This window comes from Euprymna scolopes, chromosome 18 (assembly GCF_053919585.1).
Source record: "Euprymna scolopes isolate OS-2025 chromosome 18, ASM5391958v1, whole genome shotgun sequence".
Lineage (NCBI taxonomy): Eukaryota > Metazoa > Mollusca > Cephalopoda > Sepiida > Sepiolidae > Euprymna > Euprymna scolopes.
This window is the reverse complement of record NC_136499.1, coordinates 101412583-101433426: the sequence shown is the minus strand read 5'-3', so window position 1 is coordinate 101433426 and position 20844 is coordinate 101412583. Positions and strand designations below refer to the sequence as shown.

Genomic DNA, 20844 nt, shown 5'->3' with positions numbered 1-20844 from the left:
AGTCAAATTAAGAATCCCTCAGGCATTAGAGGGTGCCAGCAGATGAGAGTGAGAGATGGAACCCAGAGATGGGAGTAAAACGGGATTTATTGGAGACTAGCCTTGGTTCCCGGCATTGCACGGATGTTTGGAGGTGTGTGTTCAGCAAAAAAAAAAGTGGTAGTATGCAGGCAGGTTCGAACCTGTACCACAAAGGTGGAAAACAATGTGAAAACAAATGTGATGTCTTTGCTGTTGTGCCCATCGCCAAACGGGAAGTGGCAAACGTTTAAATTAAGGCTAGACAATCGAAAAGAGGGGATGACTTTTGAAAATATTGGCGACAAAAGCGACCCCTCCCTGTAGAAAAGTGCCCAGTTGAAGGAATCAAGGTTTTTAGCTAATTTTTCAATATTTGTTGTCCGAAGGGTCGAGTTTCAAAACGATACCGATCTTGTGAAAATCCATCACCCCTGTCGAAAGTTTTAGGTAGACATACATACATACATACATACATTTAAACAGACAGGTGAGATTTATATTATAGACTAGCGGGGGGTACCTGGCGTTGCCCGGGTGTTTGTAGGTGTGTGTGTATGGGGGTGGGAGGAGGAATTAATAATCCTGCTTAAATATTATAAAAAAGATGATGTGAAAAAAAAAAACCCAAAACCAAAACGAAAAAAAAATGGCATAAATAAACCTGTGTATGGGGGGGAGGGGGGGGGTAAACTAAAGAATAAGCGAAGTAATAAAAAAAAACGTTGCCAGGGTATTTAAAGGTGTAAAAGAAAAAAAAAATAGTTTTGGTCGGGAGGAGGGATTGAACCCGGAAGCCTTGACGCGGAGATGGAAACCAATGCCAACTACTTAACGGTCTCGACCACGAGTGAGAGTAATTTATTAGCGTGTTAAGTTAAGGCTTATAAAGCTAGTAAAAGAGGTTTGATTGACAAGAAGACGCTAAATGAGGTCATCGCGGGATCATTATTTTTAGTTTTCACTTCCCCCCAGATAATGGTGGGAAGGGAGGAAGCAGCGCGAAAGCCGAGAACACAACGTTTTTCACTGTATTTATACTAACATGCAGGACAAACAGGGGACACAGCGAAATAGCGCGAATCTCATAAAAGTCGACGTAAATAAATCTAGAGACGGCCAGCGTTCCTAAATCCTACATATTATGATATAGGGGGTATATAAACAGTTGTAAGCGATAGTAATGAACCCGGGAGCGTGTGCGAGAAAAGCCTTTGCCAGACATACATGAAATGGTCACACACATTTTGCCTTTTATATATATAGATTAAAGGGAAGAGTTGGATCTCATTGTGATTGGAAACTAAAGAGTGAGGAAATTATTGTGAAGGTAATTCCCCAACAGGGAAAAACAGTAAAAAAAAATAAAATAAATTGGTATTTTAAATTGGCATGTCTGTATTATATTTTTCAAATCATTTGACGACAAAAGAATGAGATCCAAGATGGCTGCATGTTTATCAGTGGAGACACATTTTTTATTAAAAAAAAATCAATTGTAAAATACTGTTCTTCTTTTTTTTTTTTTTAATTGAATTGTGGGTGGAAATAGCAGTAAAGTGAAGTAAATGAAATTATTACTTACTCTGACATTATGCAATGGTGTTACATAATAATGAAGCCGTGCACAAAGTGCATTCATATCTATCACAGGCTGATCAAACCATGATGTAAGGAATTCATAGTTTTGTCGTGAAACTAAAAAACAAAAGAATAAAAATCTAATATATAAAGAAAAGTCAGTCGGATTTTAAAATTTAAACCTTAGTATCATTACAACTAATTCTGTCTAGCCAGTGAAATACAGAATTTTCATTTTGCGTTCTTTAGACAAAAAATAATTCCAATCGATTTCATCAGCTACATATTCTATCCAATCTGATAACTCTTTCAATAATAGAAACTTATTGAGATTCACTATTTAATTATTTCATTTGTTAAAATTGTAAAAAAAAAAAAAAAAATATGAGTGTATTCTGGAGATAAAATAATTCCACTCGATTTCATCAATTACATATTCTGGCAAACCCGATAATTCTTCCAATAACAGAAACTTACTGAGATTCACAATTTAATCACTCCCTACATTAAAATTGGTAAAACAAACAATGATGTAAGGAATTAATAGCTTTGTTGTGAAACTTTAAAACAAAAGAATAAAAGCCTCAGAAAGAAAAGTTACATGAAAATAATAATCTCTTGCTGTGTTGCACAATTACAGGGTGTATCTTCCAACCTTTGCGAGAGATGCCATTACTAACCAGAAGAGCGTTACAATGGTTAACTAAGGAAAGAATTTCTCAGGCATGTGTATGCAGTGTGATGATGTATGGAAGTGAAATCTGGCGAGTGAGAATTGAGGACATGTGTTGCATGGAGAGAAATAATATGAGAATGATAAAATGGATGTGTAATGTAAGTTTTAAAGATAGGCTTGAATCTGAAGAGCTCAATAGTAGATTAAATCTGGACAATATAGGAAGATGTATGCAGAACAGGAGTCTTTGTTGGTATGGCCACGTTGAAAGAATGGATGAGAATTATTGGGTTAGTAAATGTAGAAAAATTGAGGTAGCAGGGTTAGTTGGGAAGAGTAGGCCAAGAACAGACTTGAGAGAAAGGTGGATAAATAAAGACCTGGCCAGAGATAGGTTGTTTGGAAGTCAATTTCTAAAAGTCATTCAATACATGTAAGCATTTAAAACAGATATCAAAGACATTACCTAAGGGAAAGAAGAATTAATAAAAACCTGGGCAGATATAGGTTATATGGAAGTCAATTTTATAAAGCCATCCAATACATGCTAACATGTAAACCATAACTTAAACTGATGATGATGATGATGATGATGATGATGATGATGATGATGATTAGTGCTAATACTGACCTCATACTGATCTAATTTCTGTAGTTAATTCACCCTAATTGATTTTACAGAGTAGTCTGTGTGTTACATATTTGGGACCCTATGCCAATAAGAAGCAATTAAGTTAGCTAGTATGAATTTTGGCAAGAGTCACATTAGTACATGTCAGGATAACCTAGCTGCAAATGGAATTGTACTCAGAAATGGATGGTGCAATTTAAAACAGAGGGCAACAGATCAAACTTATTAGACAAAACATATAGTCGAACGATATGAGGATATGATGACCTCACATTTTCGAACAATCACAACAAACCAAGGTTTTCTAATCAGTTCTCTCAGGGAAGCTATGTGAACAAGACAATGTAGAAACTGATAATCTCATTGAATGTTACCGATGTCTGTCCATATATAGGCAAACTGATTTTGTTAGATAGAAAGTAAGTTAAGAAGTAAAGATTAGTCATTAGTCTCTCGCTCCATGAGTAAATTCTCTGCAATAAAACCTTGAAGTACTCAGCAAAGTCTTGTGTTTTTCATGAATAAATAGTTTATACCTCTAGCTAAACAGACGATGTGCTCAGCAACAAAATGACGACATGGCCACACATGAAACGGTAATCATGGAATGACGACAAGAGGAAGCGACTATAAAAAAAGAGACTCAGTATAAAGACTCTCCATATGTATAAAAAGACTTTGATTCTATTCGGTTTTTGCTTGTGCATGAGAATGTAACATGTACTTATAAAAATTACTTGCACAGAAACTTATAAAAATTATAAGTACTCTCACAGAAACTTATAAAAATTATAAGTACTTGCACAGAAACTTATAAAAATTATAAGTACTTACACAGAAACTTATAAAAATTAGAAGTACTTACACAGAAACTTATAAAAATTAGAAGTACTTACACAGAAACTGCCCAATTAAGCATAATTCAAAACAATTCAAAATTCATCTCACAACTTTGCTCGTTCCTGTTCAAATGACTTCTTGACCTTTCGGCTATAATAAAAATGTTGCAACTGTTTTGACCTCAGTTGGGGAGGAAAAAATAGTTTATTGATTTGGCCAAAATTGCCCGATCCATAGTTCCTCTTTTCGGGTAGCTGGATATCCCCCACACAAAAAAAAAATGTCTCGCTTTTCCTTCGTGGGAAGGCAAGTAAATAGTAATTTTGAATTTTAGCAGGATTTGTTTAAACACATTTTAAAAAATAATTTTTTTTTATTGTTTGATGCATTTAATATTACAAGAACAGAATTACCATTCATTGGAAGAGAAAAGTTTAGGGCTGCATGTTGGAATCGAGCATTTGTGATGGAGCCTTACAAATATTTATTTTGTTATAAAACAAAAAAAAATTACCATAAACAGTGTACGTTTGCTTTTTCTTAAATAAAAATCCCAGAAAATTAAAAAAAAAAATTACCTTTGAATCTTTCAAATTTCCAATTAAAGACCATTTCAGCTGGTATATAAAACGTGTCATTTATGTGGTCCCTATCACAGTAATATTGGCCATCGTAACTGCACTTCCGAGGCATTCTGGGATTGAATTCTGCAACTGAAAAAAAATATATATGTTATTCACATATGAAAAAAAAGAAAGAAAAAAAGAAAGAAAAAACAATAAACCGATGATGATGATGATGATGATGATGATGATGATGATGATGATGATGATGATGATGAAATCAATTACAAGATTGGCTAAGATTAATTCAATGAATTACAAGTTTCTTACTTACAATGCCTAGACACCAGGGTCGTTTTTTTTAACGTGGAAAAAAGGAACAAAAATAAACATTGGCTCAGTTGTGAAGGATTTCTTCTCTACTGAGAGAGAACAAGAAATTGAAGTGTAGCATCTGAAGAAAGATACTACACTTTGATCTTGGTCCGAAGGCCAAGAGCGTCTACTCTTATAAATTATAAAGTTAGTTCAAAAATTTGTGCTGACATTTTTTTGTAATGACTGACTATAACTGCCATGAAAAAGAAGGAGGAAGAGAGGATAATAATAATAATAATAATAATAATAATAATAATAATAATACAAAAAAGTAGTAGTAGTAGTAGTAGTAGTAGTCAATGTGTTTCCATATTAAATGACTCTCAACTTACCTAATGAACAATGACATGCCGGACATGTACTGGACAAAGACAGCTTCACAGCTCGGCTGATATTGCAATTAAAGATAAAAGGACACTCTCCTGTTAGCTGAAATCATAAAACGAAGATGCATTCAAAACAATTAGGTTAGATTATATACTTTATCCGACTAAGAAATAGTTTTCAGTATTTTTCCCCATTTTTGTTACCAGCAGCAAGTTTAAATTAAAATGGACGCCATCTTTCTTTTCTGCAGCAAATGTAACTAATAACAGTAAATGCCACTCTTTTTTTTTTTACTCTTTTTCACCCCAAAGAAGGCATATTTCATAAAAGTACACCTAAAAAATACATAGAGGACAATATAACAGTATTGTATGCTTTAAATTAAAGAAAAATATTCTGCAATAATTTTTATTAAACAACTTCCTAGAAGGGCAGTCCTTATGACAGCAGAAACTGACTCGTGGGACTCTGAGTTTGACATGCGTGAACTGATCCCTTCTCAAGGAGAAGGTAAAGTCTGGGAGAGTGAATCTCCTAGGACAGAATAACCCAACAGCAACAAAGCCACTCTTGGACTGATCGTCGAAGACGTATCCTTGACTGGTACAAACAACATCAGGAAGAAACATTGTACAATTTTTGGAATTGTAGGTCAAAGCAAGGAGAAATTCTTTTAACATTGCTATTCGGTATTGTGATAGCTACAATGATACGGAAAGTCAGATTGTATGCTACTAATTTCAAATTTGACTTGTGTTAATGACATTAACGAACTAACAATTCTCAAAATCTTCTTGGCTACCTTGTAAAATACTCAACAGAAGTAGGACTTTATATCAACACAACAAAATACAAAAATGCACGATCCACACAACAATTTTGTTCTCATTAGTAGTACCATTGAACAAGTTAAAAAAATTTGTATATGATGTGGTGTCAGTGGTTGAATAAATAACAAGAAAGACACATTAACAACTAAAATAAATATGTTTTAACAAAAATACATAAAAGTGGGAATTGAACAATATCTTTGCTCATGGCAGAACTAGTTGTGAACGGCCATCCGCTTTGCGTGTCTGTTACCGACTCTCTCGTAAACCGCTTCTCGTCCCCGGAAGTGATACATCATGGAATAGTTCATCATTTCTAGTAATAGAGGTGCGCCCCCAACAGTATACTTTACGCATAACCTCTCGTCCAATAATAATGGATTAGCAGCTGTTAAACCCTGAATAAACCTAGGATGAACGGCTTTTAAAAAAAAAAAAAAAGTATTATTGATTTCTGGAAGAGTGTCATATCACATTAAAGCAAGAATTTAAAACATATATATATATATATATATATATATATATATATATATATATATATATATATATAATGGAATCACTTGTCGATTTTGATGCATAAGCTTCCGCCACAACAACTGCTCAGAAATTCACATAGATGATTTATTTATAGTGGTGAAGGCTTGGAGTAGAACCAACCACACATTTTGGTATTACTGATAACCTTTGTCGGTGCAGACAACTGCCACAATACAGAGTATACAGTAGACCACAGGTTTTTACATCAGAGTTTCCTTCTCCTAGATGCATGTCTTAACAAAGACTCGGGGTGCATCTCTCCCAGTGAATCAATGCGCCCCTAGATACCAACCTGGAAATTTCCATGACTCAGCATGGTACATACAGAGCCTAGCCTTCCCAAATTATCACCCATCTGGTATTGGCCAGGCTCAACATTGCTTAACTTTGATGATCAGGTGAGAACCGGTGTGTCAACATGATTATGCCACATATATATATATATATATATATATGTGTGTGTGTGTGTGTGTGTGTGTGTGTGTGCAGTCAGCACCAACCCTATTCAGGGTTTAACTGGCTTCCTCGGAAGGAGGAAGTTTCATGGGAGTATGAAATTCACAAGTGGTCCCCAGTCGCATGTATATCCCCGTTAGGAGAGATGACGATGTTAGGTTTTTGTAACTTTTTGCAGGGAGGTGTTGACGTCCTTCTACATACAGCGCCTGGTATTCCCAAATTGGTCACCCATTTTAGTAATGACCAGGCTCAACGTTGCTTAACTTCGGTGAGCTGACGGGAACCGGTGTATCGAGTCAACGTGATTATGCCGTATATATATTATGCCATATATATATATATATATATATATATATATATTACGCCGTATATATATTATGCCATATATATATATATATATATATATATTACGCCGTATATATATTATGCCATATATATATATATATATATATATATATATATATATGTATGGCATAATATATATACGGCATAATCACTATATATATATATATAGACTATCAATTCCCAGAAACAGTTCCAAAAATTCCTTGGCTGCCTTGTAAAATACTCAGTAGAAGTAGGAAATTGATGCTGTCTAACTAATTAACAAGATGGACTGAGAACCTAGGTGTGTCAATTTCGAATTCAGTTCATTTCATGGAAACACTTTCACTTAGGGATGTTGGCAACCTTCATGTGATCCTTCTATAAATACCTGATGTCTTTATAGAAAGAATACTAACTGGAAAGATATTAGGGAAATGAATGCCAACAAAAATCATCTGATTCATGAGAAATGAATGAATGATGCTCAACAAAAAAAAAAAAAAAAAATACACGACAACTGATCCACATAAAAATTTTCTTCTCGCTATCAACAGCACAAGTATAAAATCTTGTATATGTTGGCCACAAAATATCGTGTAATAATAATGGATTAGCAGCTGCTAAACACCAAATAAATCTAGGATGGGTGACCTTTGGAGAAAAAACAAAATATTATTGATTTCAAGAAGAGTATTGTATTACATTAAAGCTAGAATTCATGACATTTACGTACTCCCAATTATAATCTATGGCATAAATTGGACAGATTTATTGTTGTTGAAAATAGAAATATTTCAAAATCATATGATGAGATTCTTGACTAAACAGACTCAGCAAATCACATCCCAATTAAAGAGATCCATCAGTCACTCCATTGATCAACATATCAAAAGGTCTGAAACTGATTTATCTAAGATCTGCTTTAAAGAGATGACAGAAAGAATATGAAAGCAAAGGAGGCCGTGCAAACGCTGACATGACAACAACTGTAATTTTAAAAAAATTTTTTATTACATTTTCACCCAAACAAGGCACATTGGCACGTTGATGTAGGGGGCTACTATCAGGGACATAAGCTACAGGGTACTATGTGGGAAGTTGGGCAGCAAGATGTCGGTTCACATTACACTTGAACTTCTGCATGTCAGTACAGTTGGAGAAGCAGGAACCCAGAAGAGAATTCCAAAGTCTAGCGGTTCTGGGGAAGAAACTACTGGAGTAGAAAGCTCTCTTACATCTAGGGATCTAAACTGTGAAGGGGTGGGATTTTGCTGCTTGTCGGTTTGTCGGGGGTATTTACGTCAAGGGAGTACAAGTGCTTGCAGTTCGTTGGAGCATTCACCGTTAAAGTACTTGTAGAACAGGCAGAGGGATGCTACATTTCATCGATGGGACAGAGGCTGAAGCTTAGATGACAGTTCAGGACCTATCAGATTGGCGACTCTCTTTTGAACCTTGTCTAGGAGCGAGAGACTAGTAGCAGATGCACCAGCCCAAATATGACAACAATACTCCATACATGGGCGAATGGTGGCCTTATAGAGGTACAGGATACTTTCAGGCGTTAGTAGCTTTCTAGTACGGTAGACAGAACCTACCTTTTTTGCAGCGATCCTGGCAATGTTCTCAATGTGATTGTTCCAACTCATGTTTCCTGTGAACGTTAGGCCAAGGAGTTTAAAAGATGTACTTTCAGATAAATAGTCATTGGCCATTGCTATTGGTGGTAGATAAGGTTTCTTGTAATTATTGAAGGAAACAAGTTTAGTCTTGGCAACATTGAATGTGACCATCCATTTTTGTCCACATTCCACTTCAGATTGGAGGTCATCCTCTAGTGTTGCTGCCATTTCTTTAGATATGTGTTCATTTGTTTTCCTGTCGTGTCTGTTATAGAGCCTGGTGTCATCAGCATATATACTCATCTCACAGACAATTTTGTCAGGGAGGTCATTTATGAATATTAGGAATAATAGAGGTGCAAAGATAGACCCCTGAGGCACTCCCGCATTTATATCATATTGTTTCGATGTATGACCATCGAGGACAACCTGGATTTTTCTCTTATCTAAGAAGGATTTAATTATGCTAAGTATTCTTCCAGTGATACCGTATGATCTGATTTTCCTGAGAAATCTTCATGCCATACCTGTCAAAAGCCTTAGATATATCTAGAGCTACCGCTCACCCTCCCCTGCTTTGTCAAGTGAATGGTATATACACTCAGAGATTACAGTTAGGATGTCTGCCGTGGAACGGGCTTACCTAAATCCATATTGTTGGTCGGTCAAAAGTTTAGCATCTGTAAGGTGATGGACTAGAGCTTGGTTAATTATGGACTCAAATATTTTGGCAAAAAGTGGGAGGAGGCTATTGGAGTGGTAATTTACTGGGTCAATTCTTTCTTTTGTTTTTTTTTTTTTTAGAGGCAGCAAACTTTAAATTGACAACTCTATTTCCTTTGCTTGCAGATTTGGCAACTATCGGCTATTTTGAGTTCAGCTTGATTTGGCAATTTATCAAAAAAGGATTGACACCTGAGTAGCGTTTGCAAATAAAGCGATTAATTTACTGAAAGTAACATTCCATGATCAAATAATTTCATGAAATGGACCTGCAAACTGGCCACCTCATTCATGCGATTTAACCCCATTAGATTATTTTCTTTGCGGATATGTAAAGTCTCATGTCTATGCTGATAGACCAGACACAATAGATCACTTGGAGGACAACATTCGACACATTATTGCTGAAATACAACTTTATTTAATGTGTAAAGCTTGTGAAAATTAGACATGTAGATTACACCATGTATGCGTGAGCTGCAGGTCATATGCCTAAAATTGTATTTAAATTATAAATGCTAAAACATTCTTTGGAATAAACCACGTACTTGTATAAGAAAAAATATTTTTTGTGATTCATTTGAATTTAAAGTTTGCCACTTCTAATAAAACACCCAATATTTTCTCATGTCAGTGTGCAATTTGGAAAGAACTTGAATGCCTATTGGAGAGAACTTGAATGCCTAATAGACACTATCCTTGAGTGTCCAAGATCTCACTGTACAGGAGTTTATCAGGACAACCTAGCGGGAGGATACTTTTCCCTACAAGTAAACCCTGACTAAATATTCAAAATTATATTGTATTCGCAGCCCAAATAAGATCTCCTTGGTATGATTAACCCACACTGGCTTCTACGAGGAATGGTGCACCTTTTATGAGGAATGGTGTACGGCATAATCACACTGACACACCAGCTCCTATTGGATCACCAAAGTTAAGCAACATTGAACTTGGTCAGTACTAAATGGGTGACCATTTGGGGCTTCCAGATGCTGTCTGTATGTGCTCTCCGCTTATCTCAGCATTGTTTCCAGTCGTCCTGAACTTCTCCTTGCTACTGAACTCAAGCAATGTCGATTCAGGAGAGGTGTGGTTGGAGATTCCGCAACCCTTGCCTCACAATTACACACGCAGCTGCCCCCACAGGATGGGAGGTATCCTTTGTCTTTTGTAACTGAACGGCGACGTTGATGGACCTTCTCCAAGTGATGTTACCTCAAGTGACAGCATGCAGCTGGATACTCAACCAGACCAGATGAATTTTTGTCTTCGAATCAAGTAAGACCCAGAGACCACAAGAAAGATATGCTATAAAATATTTAACTAGTCAATTGGGGAGATGAAAATTATGTTCTCAACTTCTTTACTAACTCAATGTTTTAGATGTAAAATAGAACTAATGGAATATTCGAATATCTATGAATCCCATATAGAGATCAAGTGTTAGTACCAGTACTTGATTTTTGAGAACTGAAGTAAAATCAAACTAAAAAATGTGACAGGATGAACAGATATATACACATAGTTTTACGTTATTTATTGCTTGCATTCCTACAATTCAGGTCAACAATAGTCTGGCATACGATCGTTTCAGAGACAACTTATTTACTCACTTTTACGCCTAGCAGCTGAGTTTGAAAGTTCATAATGATCGGTTAATTAGTTTAGGTGTAAATCCTGTACATACAAATAGATAAACTGACTTTTATAGAGATAAATATGCAAATACATACACATTGGTCTTTATTACAGAGTAAAGGATTTAACTATTTGCCAAAAAATATTTGCCAAAAACTATTTGCCAAAAAATATTTGCCAAAAACTATTTGCCAAAAAATATTTGCCAAAAACTATTTGCCAAAAAATAAAACAACCAAACCAAGTTTGGTTGTTTTATTTTTGGGCAAAGACCCGAGAAAGGTGTCCCTTTATTTCTGAGAACTTTGATTGAAATAAAATGAAACAGAAAAGTCTAACGGGTCATAGCGAAGCATAAAAACCAAACGATTATGGTTGAACTCATCGATCGAAATATCTTTAACTTTAATGATTCGTGCCCTTATATTTACTAGTATGTCTACTTGTTTATCCATATTTCCATAAACAAATTTACAAATGGAGACTCTTTATATCCACAGCTGTTTGTCGTAGTCATGATGCCACTTGACAACACAGCCAGATGTTGCGCAGGAAACAGATTTGCAGAATGAAATTGAAAAAAAAACATATAAACTTCTTCATGTAAATTAATGACTTCTTATCTTTCGCCAAGATGTAGGAATGTAGTTTCAGATGAAAAAACATGTACTTTTTGAGTAACGAAGGGGAACTTGAAAGCAACGGAAGATATAGGATTGTCTAATTGAAATATGATAAAAGCACTTACTGATCGCGAAACTTATAAATACTAATGATGGCTAATTTCAATATTTTTCCTGATTCTGATACAATTATCGATTCCATACTAAATTCCCAATTCCGATACAATTACCGATTCCAATTCCCATTCTTTATAAATCTCTAAATATTTAACAGTAGAGTTGTTATTTTTCCCTGATTACCTGATTAAAACACACTTGTGGGGATGATCTATCGATTTTAGTTTTAGTCTAAAGAAGAACTTTAGATAAGTGGAAAATGAGATTAGGATAAGCCAAGACTCGAACCTTGTAAGCAAGGTTCAGAAATAGATTCAAAAAATGGAATGTTAGAATTTAGCTATTGTTTTGGAAATAAATATTGTTTGTATCGCAAAAAGAATTTAATTGTTCGTTCGTTTATGAAAACTGAATTAAAAAAAATAGGTTAGTTGAGAATTCTTTGTTGTTGAAAGTGTGTTTGGAGAACGTGTGCTGAGCCACGTGAGTTGGTCAGGTTTTGGAACCACACATCTGACGTCATAGCAAAAAGGAAATTCTCAATAATAAGAGCTAGGATTAGCAGATGAGAAGAGTCAAGTCGGGCAGTCAAGTTCAGACAATCAGCAGAGTCGGTCAGAAAGAGTTGACATTGTCAGAGGAGGGTCCCCTCAGAGGTGAAAGGGTAGAAGTTTAACCATGTAGAACCAATGTGAATTCCTGACGTCAAATCATTCGACCGGTCAAATGAAATAAACATCATCATCGATTTTTGTAACTGGTGTCTTCGTGTCATCATTCAACAACTGAAAGGTAATGTGTTAATCATCTTAATATGAACTTTGTATAACCCCCCCTTCCAAGTAATGTGTCCCCTCCTCCATCATAAGTAATGATTCTCCCCTCTGATGTAAAAGAATATGTTTCTCTCCTCCTCTCTATATGTGCTAAAAGAAATATAAGAACTGTGCATCTATCACCCTCTCTCCTCGCTAATATATGTTATAAGAATCCACAGAACTGTAATACGTATAAATGTCTCTCCCTCATCGTCAATCCTGTATTACATGTACCCATTATATGTCCCCGTCATCTCTTCATATATGATCCCCAATATGAAACCTTCCTATGCAACATAGGATTTTACAATTGAAATATGATAAAAGCTGATCGCAAAACTTATAAATACTAATGATGGCTGATTTCAATATTTTTGCTGATTCCAATACAATTACCGATTCCCATTCTTTATAAAATTGCCAAAAAAGGTGATATATATATATGTATATATATATATATATATATATATATATATATATATATCGCAAAACCTATAAGTACTAATGATGGCTGATTTCAATATTTTTGCTGATTCTGATACAATTACCGATTCCATACTAAATTCCCGATTCCGATACAATTACCGATTCTGATACAATTACCAATTCCCATTCTTTATAAATCTCTAAATATTTAACAATAGAGTTGTTATTCTTCCCTGATTACCATAAAAACACATGTTAAATATGCAGATATTTTTATAAATGTAAAAATACACTTGTGGGGATGATCTATCGATGTTAGTTTTAGTAGTAAGCTTAAAATCAATAAATATTTATTAGTTTGTCGTTATTACCAGCAATGGAAGATTTTGCATTAAACTAAATCAAATAAAAACCACAATTAAAAAAATTGTTTTGGTATCGGAAAATAGGCACAAATTTTTTCTTAATCTGATACCGATTCCAATATCCCCAAATGTTCCAATTTTTCCAATTCCCGATTCCAATTAATTGTCCCAACACTAATAAATACCTAGGCATCCTTAAAACGGATACCACCAATCTGATCTAACCAAAGACAAAATAAAATAAAGGTCAAACTTAATTAAGTAACAAAGAATCAAAATCAATGGTAATGTTGATAGTCTCAGTCTTTTCTATAAATACTATTATAGCATGTGTTCTTCAGATTTGTCAGATCTAATCCCTGCTCCTTTGTTCTAGCTCGTTTGACTCATTGGTCTAATGGTCTCCATCAATTCGCTGTTCTGATACTTCATTGTGATACAGCTTCCTATTTCAGTAGCTTCTTTCAAAGAACCGCAGGCTTGTAGAATTCTCTTTCTGCTGACTGTTTTCTCTTTCCAATCGCCTTGATTTTTTTCAAGACAAAGGCCGACATGCATCTCCTATCTTTGTAATAATCATCTTCCATCTTTGTTAGATTCTTACATCAAGTACCTTCACATATTGTCTGAGGCAATTATTATTAAAATAAATTCTCTGGTCTAGCGGTAAATAATAAAACATAAAGGTCAAAATCTCGTGACTGTTACCTGACTTCCATCTGAGGTGCTGCTGCTACTCAAACTGAGTTGGTCAGAATCCTCAATGTATGACTGCCTTGGAGTTGTGACATTACTAAGGATACTGGCTTCGTCTTCTGGTGTAATTGCAGTTGAGCCACATTCAGCTTTCACCGAAACACAACTGTCTGTAGAAAAAAAGAAACAAGAAAATATATCAGGTCAGTACAAAAGTTTGTGCCGATTTAAAATTTCATCTATCTATCTATATATATATATATATATACACACAGGGAAATAGGGTACGATTATGAATATATCCTTATACATTGTGAAATTTACTTTATGTACGAAAACCAAAGAGGGGAGATATGACATATGATAAATATTTGGAATCAAGTCTCCCCTTGCTGTTATTTCAGATCATTTGTAACCATGGCAGCAAGTTTTAGTCTTTCCTCTATCAACGCAAGAGATTTGGGAGAAATATCAGATATTTTGTAATTCATATGCAAATTAGGAAAACAAATGACTATGACTGAAATATTTTATGGCTGTAAAAATGTGCCAAAAATAGGCTCTGGATGATGGATTATCCTCTTAATGTGCGGCCTTAAGGGTAGATGTCACATAGCTCACTACATAATTCAGGTCATTACCTTTCTAACGAGCCTTCATTTGTAAAATTCTAATTAATAGTTGCTGAGATTTCAAACTTATAAAATTGCCAAAAAAGGTGGTATATATATATATATATATATGTATATATATATATATACTAGCTGTACCCTGCCACGCGTTGCTGTGGCTCAAATTGGCGCAATGGAAAAAGTTCCAAAATGAGAAAAAGCATGTTTCTTATAGGTTTAAATTTCCATTTTGCATGGGTACAGTTTTTGCTGTTCCATTTTAGCTAATATAGAGATTTTCCGGTTTGGTGACTCTTGAATATGTAATATAAATTGTCCATGTGAAAAAACAGTCAGTGTGTAACTGTAAGACCCACAATTGTAAAGATTGTTCCCTGTGCTTTGTTGATGGTTATTGCAAATGACAATAAAATTGGAAAAAATAAAATTTGCTAAAGTGTAATGATGTATCCGGTGGAATCATAGGAATGCATGGAATGAAGATATATTCATCTGTGAAAGGTCCTGTTAAGATTGTTGTTTCTATGATATTGTTTGTTAATTTTTTTTTACTGCAAGCTATGTGCCATTGCAAAGCTTGGATTGGTTTATATTTCACAACATGATAATTAGTACACCAAATTTCAGTTGCATGCGGTGGTATCCCTGGCAATAAATAACTGTTGGATAATTAACCACTTTATCTGCTTTCACAACAGTGTCGATGGATTTGTATTTGACTACCTCACTTGGAATTTTACATTGAATAATAGCGTTAAGTTCATGGGCATCTTTATATTGACCTGCAAGAATAGCTCATTCACTCAGTCAAATGGAATTCTTATAATTTGAATATCTGCAAAAACCTTTTAAACTAACTATTCTTTTGATGAAATAAACAGAAATTACAGAAGTTAAAAGTCAAAGAATTTTGCCCTTAACTCTGATCAGCTGGCACTTTTTCGTACCCAATTTCCCACAAGTGATGCAAAAGTTTTTGTGCGGATCGAACAGTCTGCAACTGTACATGCATATTTTGAGTTAAGTTTAATGTCTTCACATGGAACAAAAAAGTAGAGTATTTGAGGCAAGCATTTATTTCATCTGCTGGTGTTGATTGAAGAATAACAGGTAACATTTGTCTGAAATCTCCTGCAAGCAATATTACTGCATTCCCAAATAGTCTGACATTGCCACGCAAATCTTGCAAGGATCGACCAAGAGCCTCAAGTGATTTTTTGCGTACCATTGTGCATTCATCCTAAACAATAAGTTTGCATTTCTGCAATATTTTTCCCCATATTGGATGTTTTGGAGATGTCGAACATAAGATTTTTGAAAAATTGAATGTTTTAAAGTAGAATAAATAATTCTTCTACTTGGCAGCAAGGTCGCAGGTATTCCTCATGCAGCAAGGGCTAAGGTTATGTCATTTTGTTACCAAATGGCTGCCAAAATCAATTTAATTAGAAAGGTTTTACCAGTTACTTCTGGTGCTGTTCAAGGTAGCAGTAATTTCCAAATAACTTCTATTCTCACAGTCAGTAAATTAGGTGACTAAAATAGGATTTATCCATGTTTTGACAATGCCTTATTCACTGTAATTAATTTAGGAGACTAAAATAGGATGAGGGATTAGAGATGGACAGATAGAAAGGAAGATATATAGATAGAAAAGAGACAGTGAGAGGAAAATAGAGAAAGAGAAGGAGATAGAGAGATAAAGGGATTGATAGATAAACAGAGAGGGGGGAGACTTAGAAACAGAGAGGGATGAGACAGAGGAAAGGAGAGAGATAGAGGGAGTTAGAGAGAGAAAGGGGCTCAAAGAGAGATGGAGAGGGTTATATAGAGAGAAAGATAGATTGAGAGAGGGAAAGGGAGAGATGGATAAAGAGAGATATTAAGAGAGGAAGAGAGAGGGGGGGAGAAACAGAAGGTGAACTACACTTCACTGTTTTTTTCCTCGTTCAGTAGAGAAGAAATCTTTCGAGACTGAGGCAATTTGAACGTTTTGTTATTATCCAGAGTACCCCTTTTTTTTGGGGGGGGGGCTAGATTTTCCTCGCATTAGAAACCGACCGGGTTATCTGTACTTTCAAAAAATAGCACGATAACATAAGTGCATAAGTGTCACTTTATGTACTCCTTGGGCGTTGAGTTCCATGGCGACCAGCATAATTATTTAATGGTCGCTCCCTGAGCCCCCCACCAGTCAAGGCTAATGCGTGCGCACGTAACATTTTTTTTATTTACTGACGTTGGCTTAGTAACTAAACGATTTATTGATAATTTCGTAACCCTTAAACGCATGCCGGAAGATTTAAATTGGTTCATTATTGTTGTAATGAAAAAAAAAAGTTTCATTCAACACAAAACCAAAAACACATTAATGATAAATGATTTATTATTCTATTCATTGAAATTTACTAATTTTTAAATAAAAAAGTTAAAAAAAAAAGTTAATAAAAAAATAGTTGCTTATGTGCGCATAAAAAACTTGTTTTTTTTTGTTTTGTTTTTTTTCTAGATTAGGTCCACCTTATAATCATCCCCCCCCCCCGGCAACCTCCTCATCTTAAGAACAGCTTCCGGAATAAACATCACTTTTGGAGGGGGGGGGGCTATTTGCCAAATTTAACTGATATTTGTTGTCAGCATACTCACCCGAAAATACTATTAAAAAAAAAAGGGGGTTATCCTTTATGGAAATGGTCCCGACGTCCACCTTGTTCTGAGTTCCGGGAGAGGCCGTTTAACCCTAAAATATGCGATATGTCACAGACAGATGCTTTTACAAATATTGTGAAACAAATCACAGAATTTTACAGGGTTAACTAACTACATGGAACTATTCTAATCATATGGACTGTTTTTTTTTTTGTTTTTAAATTCTAATTATTTGAACTGTTTATTTTGTAAAATTCCAATTATTTGAACTGTTGAATTATAAAAAATTTGAATTGTTTATTTTTTAAAATTCTAATTATTTGAACTGCTTAAATTAAAAAAAAAATAAAAATTCTAATTATTGGAACGGGTTTTTTTCTCCTTAAGTTAACAAGTGAAGTCGATAAATTTATTGAAGTCGATAAAAGTCGTCATTTAAAAAGAAATTTAAAATTAAATGTTTGTAAAAGTGAGAAATTATTAATAAATGTTTAGTAACATTTTTCAGTGCTAATGCAGAGAGTGATCCGCGCTATTTTTTAAATCGTGTTTTTTTTTTATTCAATTGCAAGGTTAAAGTACAGAATAGGTACAAAACACCCTCCCCTCCCCATGTTAAGAATGGCTTTTTAAATAATAACGTTATTATTTCAGCATGGATCACTCTCTGCATGAGTACCCATTTTTCTTTTAATATTCATAAAAAGTAAAACTTTTTTCAAAATAAATAAATAAATAAATGTTTGTAAATGTGACAAATAATCGTTTAGTTAAGGCAACGTCAGTAAATAAAAGATGTTACGTGCAGGGTGGGGTGGGAGACTAAGAGAGCGACTATTATTTTTTCTACTGGTCGCCATGGAACTCAACGCCCAAGGAGTACCAAAATGTAATTTTTTTTGTCAAATGAATAAATTTCAAGCAATTTTTGCAATAAATAATAGATAGCAACTTCATTAATTTTACGACTCGCCCCAGCATATTATAAACACCCTAACTTCCCCATGTTAAAACGATTTTTGGAATCAACAACCTCCCCATATTAAGAACGGCTTTCGAGGTTTATGGAAGGGCGTTTTTTTTTTAACATGGGGTGGGGGTTAGGGTTTTTATAATACGTTAAGGCATGTCGTAAAAATGAAATAGTTTAGAAAAAGTTAAAACAAACTTTTTTATGTAAACAATGCCGTGAAAAGAAACGAAAAAATTAAAACGTAATGTTTCATGAGTGAAAAGCCTTAAAATAAATAAAATTTAAAAATTGGTAAGTACATAAATGAATTTAAATTTTTAAAATATGGGATTTTTTGTGTGTGTGTGTGTGTGTGTGTGTGCTAATGCAGAGAGTGATCCGCGCTATTTTTTTTTAAATCGTTTTCCACGTTTAATTAAAGTTTATGATATGTTTTTATTCAATTGTAAGGTTAAAGTACAGAATAGGTACAAAACACCCTCTCTTCCCCATGTTAAGAATCGCTTTTTAAATAATAACATTATTTCAGCACGGATCACTCTCTGCATGAGTAAGTTTTTTTGGTTTTTTTTACTTATCGAGTTAACAGAAAATGAAATCTTTCGTCAATTCGTGGCTGTGAAATGAATCGAACCGGAAGTTCAGTTTTACAACAGAACAGATTCGCAGTAACGGTTAAAAAAATATATTTATTTTATTTAATATTTTAATAATTCGCGAGGTAAATTTATTTCAATAACATAAAAACATACCTCGACTCTAAAGATGGGTTGTCTGAAAATTTCAAATAAATTGGTAACGTAGAAATAGGGTTTTATTATTTTAGAACGAACCAACATTTACATTTTTATATATATAGATATATATTGCAAAACCTATAAATACTAATGATGGCTGATTTCATTATTTTTGCTGATTCTGATACAATTACTGATTTCGTACTAAATTCCTGATTCCGATACAATTACCGATTCCGATTCTTTATAAATCTCTAAATATTTAACTATAAAATTGTTATTTTGTCCCGATTACCATAAAAACATCTTAAATGTACATATATTTTCTCAAACGTAAAACACATTTGTGAGGTGGTGATCTAGGAATTTTAGTCAAACTGAAAGTTTAAATCAATAAATATTTATCATTTTATTATTGCTACAAGCAGTGGAAGATGTTTCTTAAACCAAAATCAAATAAAAAGATAATTTAAGGAATCAGTTTCGGCATCGGAAAATAGGCTCCAATTTTTCCGATTCCTGATTCCGATTCCAATTAATCGTCCCAACACTAATATATATATATATATATATATATATATATATATATATATATATATATATATATATATATATATGGATATATCTATACTTGTAGCCAAATTGAATACTAAAATGCTCACATCTTTGGTTCTATCAAACGAAACTACATGAAAATGTGCAGGCTTTTTAAGATTATAATACTATTCTATGGTTAAAATTTTATGACAATTTGGTTAAAAATAACCTATATTTTCAAACCAATAAAATATGCCCAAATTTGCATATATTTTTTTTTACAAAGAAGTCACCACTTATCAAGGCCCGGAGGCCACTCGAGGATAAGGGTTAATGAGTGTACAGTGGTTAAGAGGAACATGTAGTCATATGTAGTGGTTGAAATTTGGTAAATTGGATTACTTAAGAGGAGGGCTCATCATGAATTTGTTCACATTGAACTTGAAGGCAACCATATTATAGTCAGTTGGAAAGCAGGAAAACGGAAAAGAGTTCCACAGGCGTGCAGTTCTAAGAGAGAAGCTTTGCTCATAGAATCTCTGTTTAGTTTTAGGCACAGATAAAGAGTAGGGGAAATTATTGATAGTGGTTTCAGCTAGACGAGTGTTTTACATGAAAGTCAGAACAGGAGGGACCATAGATTGAAGCTCAGTCGAGCACTTGCCATGAAAATAATGATAAAGCAGACACAGGCTCACAACGTCTCTTCTGTGAGAAAAAGGTTGCAGGGAAGACAAAAGGATATCCCCACTAGGCTACAAAGTTTATTTTGTACTTTGTCAAGGCAGGATAAACTGCCTCTGGCAGCTCAAGCCCAGATGTAGCAACAATACTCCATCCTTGGACATACTTGGCTCTTATACAGATAGAGAACTGCATCAACAGTGAGATATCTACTGGAGCTGTAGAATGATCCCACCATTTTCCCAGCAGCCTTGGCAACGGATTTGATGTACATGTTCCATCTCAGATTAGGAGTAAAGGTCAAACCTAGAGACCAGAGCCATTCATTTCAATTGATGTCAGACAGGAATCAGAGCGTTGATGATATAAAGATAGAAGCTTGGTTTTAGATGTAGTAAAAGTAACCAGCCACCTCTTTCTCCATTGCACTATGT

The 20844-nt window shown here is 34.4% G+C and overlaps 1 protein-coding gene and 1 pseudogene across 1 annotated transcript in view; both read right to left on the bottom strand.

The window, feature by feature from the left end:
* LOC145297720 (uncharacterized) overlaps positions 1 to 20844 on the bottom strand; it is a 130743-nt gene that overhangs the window by 26104 nt on the left and 83795 nt on the right. Inside the window, exons 10-13 of the mRNA XM_080143932.1 lie at positions 14211 to 14368; positions 5020 to 5116; positions 4325 to 4459; positions 1604 to 1716 (exon numbers count right to left, since the gene is read on the bottom strand). Coding sequence (XP_080000058.1) covers positions 1604 to 1716; positions 4325 to 4459; positions 5020 to 5116; positions 14211 to 14368 — 503 coding nt within the window. The remainder of the gene's footprint in view (positions 1 to 1603; positions 1717 to 4324; positions 4460 to 5019; positions 5117 to 14210; positions 14369 to 20844) is intronic.
* Positions 7035 to 7158, bottom strand: LOC145301504 (5S ribosomal RNA; annotated as a pseudogene).